The following is a 12,437-nucleotide window of genomic DNA, read 5'->3' as shown; positions in this document are numbered from 1 at the left end:
ACTATTTCCACTCGTGGGTGTCCACGACACCCATAGAGTGGGAATAGAACCCGTGGCGACCGCAGGTCGCCACCGAGCCCGCAGCGTGGCGAGCGCAGCGAGCCCGCAAGGGGCTTGCTGCACTCGCCCCGCCCCGCCGGGATCCCGGCGTCGGTATGCTGCCGGGATCCCGGCGTCGGTAAGGTGACCGGCGGTCAGGAGACCGCCGGTCACCAGTACTACACCCCATAGTATAGATATAGAACATGCTCACCTCTATCCCAGCCTCAACTTCTTCCATGGTCCAGTGCAAACGTCATCTCTGCCACCGCTATCTTGCTTGTTTTATGCTTCAGATATGAAGCAAGTAAGTGGGACACAAGAAACCTATCCTGAGGCATCTAACTGCAGGGGACAAAGGGGCAGATGTATTAAGCCTGGAGAAGGGATAAAGCAGTGATAAGTGGTAGGTGATAACACACCAGCCAATCAGCTCCTCTCAATTTACATATTGTAGCTGATTGGCTGGTGCATTATCACCTTGCACTTATCACTGCGTTATCCCTTCTCCAGGCTTAATACATCTGCCCCAAACTTTAGTTGCAAATCACAAGTAAACAATGGGGTAATTCCAAGTTGATCGCAGCAGGAAATTTTTTAGCAGTTGGGCAAAACCATGTGCACTGCAGGGGGGCAGATATAACATGTGCAGAGAGAGTTAGATTTGGGTGGGTTATTTTGTTTCTGTGCAGGGTAAATACTGGCTGCTTTATTTTTACACTGCAATTTAGATTGCAGATTGGACTCACCACACCCAAATCTAACTCTCTCTGCACATGTTATATATGCCTCCCCTGCAGTGCACATGGTTTTGCCCAACTGCTAAAAAATTTCCTGCTGCGATTAACTTGGAATTACCCCCAATATTTGTTAGACTATTGTAACAATAGTGTCCCCTAGTGGAATCAGAAAGTAACAGACTATAGGCCCTCATTCCGAGTTGTTCGCTCGGTATTTTTCATCGCATCGCAGTGAAAATCCGCTTAGTACGCATGCGCAATGTTCGCACTGCGACTGCGCCAAGTAACTTTACTATGAAGAAAGTATTTTTACTCACGGCTTTTTCTTCGCTCCGGCGATCGTAATGTGATTGACAGGAAATGGGTGTTACTGGGCGGAAACACGGCGTTTCAGGGGCGTGTGGCTGAAAACGCTACCGTTCCCGGAAAAAACGCAGGAGTGGCCGGAGAAACGGTGGGAGTGCCTGGGCGAACGCTGGGTGTGTTTGTGACGTCAACCAGGAACGACAAGCACTGAAATGATCGCACAGGCAGAGTAAGTCTGGACCTACTCTGAAACTGCTAAGTAGTTAGTAATCGCAATATTGCGAATACATCGGTCGCAATTTTAAGAAGCTAAGATTCACTCCCAGTAGGTGGCGGCTTAGCGTGTGTAACTCTGCTAAATTCGCCTTGCGACCGATCAACTCGGAATGAGGGCCATAGTACAGCTTGGCAGAAGCACACGTCCTAGGAATATCACATTTATCCAAGGTTAGGTTGCAAATACCTAGATCCTGGTTCAGTTAGGGTAAAAATAAAATAAAATTGCAAAAAAAACCATGGTGCGCTGCAATTTGTCAGATTTAACATGTGCAGAGAGATGTGTAGTTGGGTGGGGCACGTCCTAGCTTAATTGTAAACTGCAGAGTAAAAATATAGCTGTCCAGCATTTGTGGGATACATGCAAAAGCAGTCGGTATTTACCCTGCATGCAAAAACATAACTGCATTTGCAGCCCTTATATTGCAGCATGGCTTGTTACAGGATAACTGTACGGATGTACAGTTATGATCTATTTATGAATGGGGTACTTCTTCCCTAGAAAATATTTTGCCTCTAAATGAAAGTAAGGAAATATACAAAATAAATGTTAAAATAAAATATAAAAGTAATAATTTACATACATAACTGTATCAAAAACATGAAAAATTGCCCCATCATTTTAACAGTCAGTTTTAGGTGAGATTTAGTAATATCTGCACAGACCCTACCAGTGATAGGGAACCTTTGGCAGTCTAGCTGTTGATGAACTACACATCCCAGCATGCCCTGCTACAGTTTTAGCATGGCCATATAGCAAAACTGTACCAGGGAATGCTGGGACGTGTAGTTCAACAACAGCTGGAGTGTCAAAGGTTCCCCATCACTGCAAGTTTCTGTATATCTGCATTTCAGTAGCAACACTGCCATCTACTGGACACATGATAAAAGGCATTATTTAAAGCACAGTTGGGTATGTTCCCAGAGGGACCATGGACCTAATTCAGATCTGAATGCAGCAGCAAATTTGTTAGCAGTTGGCAAAACCATGGGGGTCATTCCGAGTTGATCGCTCGCTAGCAGTTTTTAGCAGCCGTGCAAACGCATTGTCGCCGCCCACTGGGGAGTGTATTATTGCTTTGCAGAAGTGCGAACGCTTGTGCAGCAGAGCGCTTGCAAAATCTTTTTGTGCAAAACAAGACCAGCCCTGTAGTTACTCTTCGTTTGCGTTGATTCTAACGACGGAGGGACGGCTTTTTTTTTACATCACACCCCCGCCAGGGAAAGCCCACGCCTGCGTTTTTTCAGCCATGCCTGCGTTTTTTCAACCACCACTGCATTTTGCCAAACACTTCCTGAAAACGGTCAGTTGCCACCCAGAAACGCCCACTTCATGTCAATCTTCCTGCGTTCGGCCGTGCGACTTGAATCTTTGTTAGACTCTGTGCAAACCCACGATGCTCATTGTACCTGTACGACGCACCTGCGCATTGCGGTGCATACGCATGCGCAGATATGCTGATTTTTAGCCTGATTGCTGCACGGCGAACAACGGCAGCTAGCGATCAACTCGAAATGACCCCCTATGTGCACTACAGGTGGGGCAGATGTAACATGTGCAGAGAGAGTTAGATTTGGGTGGGGTGTGTTCAAACTGAAATCTAAATTGTAGAATTGTAGTTTAAAAATAAAGCAGCCAGTATTTACCCTGCACAGAAACAATATAACCCACACAAATCTAATTCACTCTGCACGTTACAGTATTTCTGCCCCCGCATCTGCAGTGCACATAGTTTCGCCCATTTGCCAACAAATTTGCTGCTGTGATCAGGTCTGAATTAGGCCCCATATACATTGTTTTTGAAATCTGTCAGACTTATTTATTTCATGTTCACATCATTTCTTTTCACAGCGTTGCTGCAACTGCTGCTTGCTGGGAAGGATGGCTCAGGCGCAGGGTCAGAACTGCGAGCAGATCATGTTCCTGGGTTACCAGTGCAGCCTTGTCTTCAGAGCTTGCTGTGTGAAAGGACAGGAGGGGCACGATACCCCCAATCATGATGAAGGTACAATAGAAACAGAAAATACTTTGTAATATTTGGGCAAAGATGATTTTAAACAAAAACAGTACGACAGAAGCAATCCAAGAAACATATTGATGCTTCCCCCACATTAAACTTCGCTCCATCCACACAGCAACCCACACAATCTGGATTAATGCTGCTGTGTCCCGGTGCTTGCTGAATGCTGCCAGTGTACTAGGATTTTGTTACTGTAAAATCAGTTTCTCGGAATCCATCTGGGGGACACTGCTGTGCCTTGGTTGGGGTATAGGGGGCGCTAGTACTGGAGAAGGGCACAATGACATTATAGGACTTGCAGATCTCTGGCTCCTCTCAGGGGTGAATCCAGGGGGTGAAAAGTGCAATTACCTGTGTATACTTTTAGTTTATGCAAATACTTTTTAGTGCAAAAAAATAATTAAATTCTATTTCATACTGATTTTTATGCTGACTGTAGGTGGAATTACCACCAGTACTTTTTAGAACTTATCTCTCGGCCACTAAAGGAAACTGCAGCCAGCCTCTGTGAGCCGCATATGCAGAAAACAGAGAGCAGTCTCCATGCACGGTAAATATAAGCACATTGGGGGTCACTCCGAGTTGATCGCTCGCTGCCAATTTTCGCAGCGCAGCAATCAGGTGAAACAGCTGCATTTCTGCGCATGCATATGGGCCGCAATGCACACGCGCGACGTACGGGTACAAAGCTCGTTGTGGTTGTGCACAGGTTCTAGCGAAGTTTTCTTTGCACTGGCGGCCGCAAGAAGATTGACAGGAAGGGGGCGTTTCTGGGTGTCAACTGACCGTTTTCAGGGAGTCTTTGCAAAAACGCAGGCGTGTCTGAAAAAACGCAGGCGTTGCTGGCCGTTCGCTCGGCGGGTGTATGACGTCAAATCCGGACACGAATAGGCTGAAGTGATCGCAAGCGCTGAGTAGGTTCAGAGCTACTCAGAAACTGCACAAACTGTTTTTGCAAAGCTCGGCTGCACATGCGTTCGCACTTCTACTAAGCTAAAATACACTCCCCAGTGGGCGGCGGCATAGCGTTTGCACGGCTGCTAAAAACTGCTAGCGAGCGATCAACTCGGAATGACCCCCATTGCCGTGCATCTGAAATTATGCAATGTTACACAAACCCTTACATCAGTGGTGGGGAACCGTGCGGCCCTCCAGCTGTTGCTGAACTACACATCCCAGCAAGCCCTGTAACTGTTTTAGCACGGCCAAATAGCAAAACTGTAGCAGGGCATGCTGGTATGTGTAGTTCAACAACAGCTGGAGGACCAAAGGTTCCCGACCACTGCTTTACATGATATATGCTCCTACTATAGGTGCCTGCTCCTGCCTTGGCACCAAAAAAAAAAAAAACTGCCGGGGGCAGGGTATAGGGGACAGGGAGGCAAGGCCTGCTGGGTATTTAAAGTAACCTTTTTGGTACCTGCCTTCTCCCAGCCAGCCAATACCCAGCGTTAGCACTCCTGTGCCCCCTAGTGGACGAAAAAGACCTTTTCATTTTAACACATCAGGAAACAGAGAGCAATAGCTCAGCCTTAGCTCCACAGCAAATATAAGTGCGATATTAAGTAACGTGATGTTATGCAAAGTTTTCCCTAGATATTTATAAATGAGGAATGTGCATGACTAGGCAGCAGCTAGCGATGACAAAAATATCAAAAGATGAAGAATTATAAAAGCCAGTGAGATGTAACTCGCTGGATGGAATTGGGGGAGTACAGTCACAGTATTCATCCATAAACACCCGACATCCTGCAGACGCTATAGAACCCCGCAACCTCACCCTGTTACGTGGGAGAAGTGTGTATAGTATGCTGTGAGCGCTTTCTATGTAACCTGAATATAGCAGATAAAGTGCTGTAATGTCCCTGGTCTGCTGGATGGAAGCGAAATCAGGAATCAGCAGGTGCAACAAAATACAGAACAAAAGTGGCTGAAATTATATTGCAGACTCTGCATTTAGTTCAGGTGATAGAAGCAAATCAGTTTATTAAGCTCCGTTTTTATCATTTCACAGCCAGCAACACTTTGGTCCCCCGCTCTGATGTGGAAGACCCCTACCTGAACGACCGCTGCAGAGGTGAGTGAGGAAGGGGGAGGAGATTTATCCAGCCTGGGGGTGGTCACTTAGGAAGGGCCCTGTGTGCTGAAACCGCCGGGATCACAACTAGCAGTATTTTATCCGCTTCCGGTTCTGAAAGCTAATTACATGACATTCCGTCTTTCTCCTACTAACTTCATGCTGTGTTGTGATATTACAGTATATTTATAAGCTCCTGTTCTAATGTCGTCATTCACAATCACTGAGTTCTGATGTCATCCCTTACAATCACTGAGTTCTGATGTCATCACTTACAATCACTGAGTTCTGATGTCATCACTTACAATCACTGAGTTCTGATGTCATCCCTTACAATCACTGAGTTCTGATGTCATCCCTTACAATCACTGAGTTCTGATGTCATCACTTACAATCACTGAGTTCTGATGTCATCACTTACAATCACTGAGTTCTGATGTCATCACTTACAATCACTGAGTTCTGATGTCATCCCTTACAATCACTGAGTTCTGATGTCATCCCTTACAATCACTGAGTTCTCATGTCATCAACTACAATCACTGAGTTCTGATGTCATCACTTACAATCACTGAGTTCGGATGTCATCCCTTACAATCACTGAGTTCTCATGTCATCACTTACAATCACTGAGTTCTGATGTCATCCCTTACAATCACTGAGTTCTGATGTCATCCCTTACAATCACTGAGTTCTGATGTCATCCCTTACAATCACTGAGTTCTCATGTCATCAACTACAATCACTGAGTTCTGATGTCATCACTTACAATCACTGAGTTCTGATGTCATCCCTTACAATCACTGAGTTCTCATGTCATCACCTACAATCACTGAGTTCTCATGTCATCACTTACAATCACTGAGTTCTGATGTCATCACTTACAATCACTGAGTTCTCATGTCATCATTTACAATCACTGAGTTCTGATGTCATCCCTTACAATCACTGAGTTTTGATGTCATCACTTACAATCACTGAGTTTTGATGTATTCACGATCATTAAGTTCTAATGTAATCGTTTGCATTCAATGAGTTGTGATGTCATCACTTACAATCACTGAGTTCTCATGTCATCCCTTACAATCACTGAGTTCTGATGTCATCACTTACAATCAATGAGTTGTGATGTCATCACTTACAATCAAAGAGTTCTTATATTGTCACTTCAGAGTTCATTAAGACAACTAGTTTTATTATAAAACATAACAAACCTTCTAAGGTAAATTATTATGGATATTAAGGGCCTGATTCAGAGAAGGACGCACAGCGCTGCATACGCAGCCAGATCTGCGTCCATCTCCTCACATGCTGGGGGCCGCCCAGCATGTGTAGCGCCGCCTCACGATGGTTTCCCAATTAAATTGCGGACACATCGAATTAAGGTTGACTCTTGGCAGCGTTGCGCAGTCCCTCAAATGAAGATTGACCCTTGACGTCACACCCACCCCCCCAATGCCCCGTCGCCGCCCCATGAACGCCCGGGATGTGACCTCAATGTATAAGGTTGCGCGGGCACAGTTTGCCGATGCAGGCAAACTGCGCTGCGGGCCGTTGATGGGGCCAAGTCTGAAAAAGGCCCTAAGTCACCTTGTTTTTTATACATTGCTGCATAAACTGAGGAATTGCTGGAATGATTGATGGGAAGATCAGTATTGTTCCTGCATTGGAAGCGGTCCTATTTCACGTTCTACTGCTCCGGCATACTGATGCCGGGATCCTGGCAGCCAGAATGCCGGTAGGGGGGCCAGCGCAACGAAGTCCCTTATGGGCTCGGTGGCTCGATGCGGTTGCTACAGGTTCTATTCCCACTCTGCGGGTGTCATGGAGTGGGAATAGTCCTCGGCCCCTTGCCGGCATTCTGGCGTCGGTATGCTGACCGCTGGGATGGTGACTACTTCCCGTTGCGGTGACAGTTTTATTGCAGAGAATTTACGGGGTACTTGACGCTTTGTTATATATGCCTATATATGTAGTCGCAGTGTCTATTTATCACCGTAACAATCTGAAAGTGTTTGTAGATAAAGAGTTATGAAACAGATGATGATGTTATCCCGTTCCCAGGTGGCGGGCCCTGTACGCAGCAGTGCAGAGATGTCGGCAGCAGCGTCATCTGCTCCTGTTACGCCGGATACAAGCTGCAGCCGGACGGAATCACCTGTGAAGGTAACAGGTTTATCATTGGGCACATCCGCGAGTTTGCGGCGCCAAATATCAGCCACTTTGCAACCGAGCGATGTACCGCCCATGGCGCAAACTCAGCACTCTAAACCTAGATACAGGAAACTGACTCTGTTTTAGACACAACATACACTAACACATTGAAATCACATAAATCCTATGAATTATTTGATTGCTGTTTTGTATCAAAAACAGCAACATTGTTTCAACAAAGTAAAAATATTGGCAGTATTCCCTCCAGCATGACAATGTAGTAAATAGCGGATGCAGCAGGATGTCACAGCTCTGGCTACGACTGTATGTGTTTTCACATTTATTTTATATAGGGAGGATGACTTCTCCAGCTAACAAGTAGATAGGTTAGAGATACTGCTTAGTAATTGCTTATTTTGTTGCCAGAAGGTAGAAGAATGATAGATAGGAGCAATTTGTACATCAGTTGTGGGATATTTGTTTTATTATTTATTAACAGTTTCTTATATAGCGCAGCATATTCCGTTGCGCTTTTGGATATGCTTTGTAGTGTGCGATGTTCCCTTAAAAAAGACTTGTTTATAACAAAAAGCATAAAAATATAAGATTAGTCACATAAAGCAATTTCACAACAAAATAACATAAAAAGCTTTCCTAGAAAAATTTGCTGTTCTGTCCGACTCCTGGCATTACATTGTGATTACTTGTATGAATGGGAGCGTGGGGGTAGTACCGATGTTTATAAAATTGGTAAAAAAAAAACCATTGTTTTGTCCTAAACCGTAGTTTAAAAACACTGATGGTTCACAATGTAATCCGATGTTTCTACTTGTGTGACATACACTAGCTACATAGCATTACAAGCAAGGGATAAGGACAGTAAACCTCCTATACCATATACATACGCTTAACCAGTAAGCTGTAGGTTGTATACGTATGTCTATTTTTGTCAGGTAAGACGTGTGAATATTTGCGTTTCATTAGCTTTCAAATGCAGATTATTTTTCTCTCTTTGTTAATCACATATTTGTCTTTTTCCAGATATAAATGAATGTATCTCGGGAACACACAACTGTAAGGTGGGACAGATCTGCATCAATCAGTTGGGATCCTTCCGCTGTCAGAGGGAGATTAACTGTGGCACTGGATATGAACTCACAGAGGATAACAGCTGTAAAGGTACGGCAAGTCTGTGCATGAGAGGGTGAGGGGCACTAAGTCTGTGCCGGAGGGGGTGAGGGGCACTAAGTCTGTGCCGGAGGGGGTGAGGGGCACTAAGTCTGTGCCGGAGGGGGTGAGGGGCACTAAGTCTGTGCCAAAGGGGGTGAGGGGCACAAGTCTGTGCCGGAGAGGGTGAGGGGCACAAGTCTGTGCCGGAGAGGGTGAGGGGCACTAAGTCTGTGCCGGAGAGGGTGAGGGCACTAAGTCTGTGCCGGAGAGGGTGAGGAGCACTAAGTCTGTGCCGGAGGGGGTGAGGGGCACTTAGTCTGCGACGAAGGGGGTGAGGAGGACTAAGTCTTTGCCAGAGTGGGGTTAGGGGCACTTAGTCTTTGCTGGAGGGGGTGAGGGGCACTAAGTCTGTGCCGGAGGGGGTGAGGGGCACTAAGTCTGTGCCGGAGGGGGTGAGGGGCACTAAGTCTGTGCCGGAGGGGGTGAGGGGCACAAGTCTGTGCCGGAGAGGGTGAGGGGCACTAAGTCTGTGCCGGAGAGAGTGAGGAGCACTAAGTCTGTGCCGGAGGGGGTGAGGGGCACTTAGTCAGCGACGAACGGGGTGAGGGGCACTAAGTCTTTGCCAGAGTGGGGTTAGGGGCACTTAGTCTGTGCTGGAGGGGGTGAGGGGCACCAAGTCTGTGCCGGGTGGGGGTGAGGGGCACTAAGTCTGTGCCGGAGGGGGTGAGGGGCACTAAGTCTGTGCCGGAGGGGGTGAGGGGCACAAGTCTGTGCCGGAGAGGGTGAGAGGCACTAAGTCTGTGCCGGAGAGGGTGAGGAGCACTAAGGCTGTGCCGGAGGGGGTGAGGGGCACTTAGTCTGCGACGAAGGGGGTGAGGGGCACTAAGTCTTTGCCAGAGTGGAGTTAGGGGCACTTAGTCTGTGCTGGAGGGGGTGAGGGGCACCAAGTCTGTGCCGGGTGGGGGTGAGGGGCACTAAGTCTGTGCCGGAGGGGGTGAGGGGCACTAAGTCTGTGCCGGAGGGGGTGAGGGGCACAAGTCTGTGCCGGAGAGGGTGAGAGGCACTAAGTCTGTGCCGGAGAGGGTGAGGAGCACTAAGTCTGTGCCGGAGGGGGTGAGGGGCACTTAGTCTGCGACGAAGGGGGTGAGGGGCACTAAGTCTTTGCCAGAGTGGGGTTAGGGGCACTTAGTCTGTGCTGGAGGGGATGAGGGGCACTAAGTCTGTGCCGGGTGGGGATGAGGGGCACTAAGTCTGTACCGGAGGGGGTGAGGAGCACTAAGTCTGTGCCGGAGGGTGTGAGGGGCACTAAGTCTGTGCCGGAGTGGGTGAGGGGCACTAAGTCTGTGCTGGAGGGGGTGAGGGGCACTAAGTCTGTGCCGGAGGGGGTGAGGGGCACTAAGTCTGTGCCGGAGGGGGTGAGGGGCACAAGTCTGTGCTGGAGAGGGTGAGGGGCACTAAGTCTGTGCCGGAGACGGTGAGGAGCACTAAGTCTGTGTCGGAGGGGGTGAGGGGCACTTAGTCTGCGACGAACAGGGTGAGGGGCACTAAGTTTTTGCCAGAGTGGGGTTAGGGGCACTTAGTCTGTGCTGGAGGGGGTGAGGGGCACCAAGTCTGTGCCGGGTGGGGGTGAGGGGCACTAAGTCTGTGCCGGAGGGGGTGAGGGGCACTAAGTCTGTGCCGGAGGGGGTGAGGGGCACAAGTCTGTGCCGGAGAGGGTGAGAGGCACTAAGTCTGTGCCGGAGAGGGTGAGGAGCACTAAGTCTGTGCCGGAGGGGGTGAGGGGCACTTAGTCTGCGACGAAGGGGGTGAGGGGCACTAAGTCTTTGCCAGAGTGGGGTTAGGGGCACTTAGTCTGTGCTGGAGGGGGTGAGGGGCACTAAGTCTGTGCCGGGTGGGGATGAGGGGCACTAAGTCTGTACCGGAGGGGGTGAGGAGCACTAAGTCTGTGCCGGAGGGGGTGAGGGGCACTAAGTCTGTGCCGGAGTGGCTGAGGGGCCTATTATAACTGTCACATGCCGTATTACCATTGCGGTTCTTATAGCACACATTCAGAATACCTCCCTATCCCCCACCTTGTGAAACAGAATAAATTGGCAAAAATAGTAACATTCTGCACAGAGTGGTGGAATCTAGTGTGTGCCCATATAAATGCCAAGAGGCAGCTTCTTGTTCTCTTGGATGCAGTAAACCACAAGTACTGATCCATAGAGACTGTTCCTCTAAAAGGCCTAGATCTTAAGGGTCATATTAAGATTCTTACCTGGCTCTTTCTACTTGTTCCATACTCTTTTTATGCAGTAAACGTTATAATATAGATTAGCGCTTCAACCCATGTGGCCTGAACCCCGGGATGCGCCTGGGGTGAGGTAGGTTCCTATAGACCAGGGCTGGCCAAACCGGTCCTCGAGATCTACCAACAGTTCATGTTTTCCAGGCCTCCTGGAGATCTGTAGAACTGTCAGTTAGGAATGAATGCAGCACATCTTAATTAGTAATGACTACACCTGTGCACCAGCTAGGTGGTCTGGAAAATGTGACCTGAACTATTCCTGGATCCAAAACTGCATTTTATGGGGAAAATAAGAGGTGGACACAGTTTCGCAGTTGGATCTGCGCATCTAGTGATGCAGTTCCGCTCGCATTGCCCCAAAAGCTGCACCATAATTTACATACTGCTGTCATTTGCGGGCGGTTACGGGAAGTGTTCCATAAAACAAGGTGGGGAGGGAGTTGGAGCCTGTGACGCAGCAGTGGATCAGAGAAGCCGCCAGTTAACAAACCTGTGCTCCAGCTAGAGGATCTGGAAACATGCACTGTTAGGGGTCCATGTGGCTTTGAGAAACATTGGGGCAGATGTATTAACCTTGAAAAGGAATAAAGAAGTGACAAAACAGTTATAAGTACAACGTGATAACGCACCAGCCAACCATTACGGGTTTGAAAAATGACAGTTAGGAGCTGATTGGCTGATGCATTATCACCTTGCACTTATCACTGATATATCACTTCTCCAGGCTTTATACATCTGACCCACTATTCTACTCTATCATGACGCCCCCTGGTGGACGAACACCCAGCGTACACCTATCCTGAATATAACATACAGTTTTAAAGTTTTTCCAAATTAAACAGTAAAAGGTTTCCTATGCACTTTATTTAAAAAGTACTCGTCTGTTACAGCATAGGTCAAATATTTATCTTAATACCCTGGTATTAAAATTGTTGCTGCCAACAAAATGGCTGCCTTCACTATAGCTTGTCGCCCACATCCGTCAGTGGAACAGCGCACATTTCTGTAATAAAACAATGAACATTTGTTTGAATTTGGCAACTTTTGGACAGTTCCTATCCTCCTGTAAGCTGCATTCCAGAAATAAGACATATATTATGCTAATTATTTTTGCAGGGTAATGTTTCTTTGACGCAAACGCAGTGGAAAATCTGGATATGCCAGGGGGGTAATTGAATATTATTTTGTGACTTGCAGATATTGATGAGTGTACGTCAGGAACTCACAACTGCCTGCCCACCTTCAACTGCCAGAACACGCCCGGCTCCTTCCGCTGCCGCCCCAAGCTGCAGTGTAGCGCTGGCTTCATACAGGATGCCCTGGGCAACTGCATTGGTAAGATCACATGATTACTAGACATTGCA

At 47.7% G+C, this 12,437-nt stretch overlaps 1 protein-coding gene across 5 annotated transcripts in view; it reads left to right on the top strand.

The window, feature by feature from the left end:
- Positions 1 to 12,437, top strand: part of FBLN1 (fibulin 1) — a 197,259-nt gene that overhangs the window by 128,601 nt on the left and 56,221 nt on the right. For all 5 annotated transcript variants that reach the window (XM_063928888.1, XM_063928889.1, XM_063928891.1 and 2 more), the window contains 5 exons: positions 3,214 to 3,367; positions 5,397 to 5,459; positions 7,524 to 7,625; positions 8,655 to 8,792; positions 12,271 to 12,408. In XM_063928888.1, the coding sequence (XP_063784958.1) occupies positions 3,214 to 3,367; positions 5,397 to 5,459; positions 7,524 to 7,625; positions 8,655 to 8,792; positions 12,271 to 12,408 (595 nt within the window). The remainder of the gene's footprint in view (positions 1 to 3,213; positions 3,368 to 5,396; positions 5,460 to 7,523; positions 7,626 to 8,654; positions 8,793 to 12,270; positions 12,409 to 12,437) is intronic.

Source organism: Pseudophryne corroboree, chromosome 6 (assembly GCF_028390025.1).
Source record: "Pseudophryne corroboree isolate aPseCor3 chromosome 6, aPseCor3.hap2, whole genome shotgun sequence".
Taxonomy (NCBI): domain Eukaryota; kingdom Metazoa; phylum Chordata; class Amphibia; order Anura; family Myobatrachidae; genus Pseudophryne; species Pseudophryne corroboree.
This window is presented reverse-complemented; position numbering and strand designations above follow the sequence as displayed.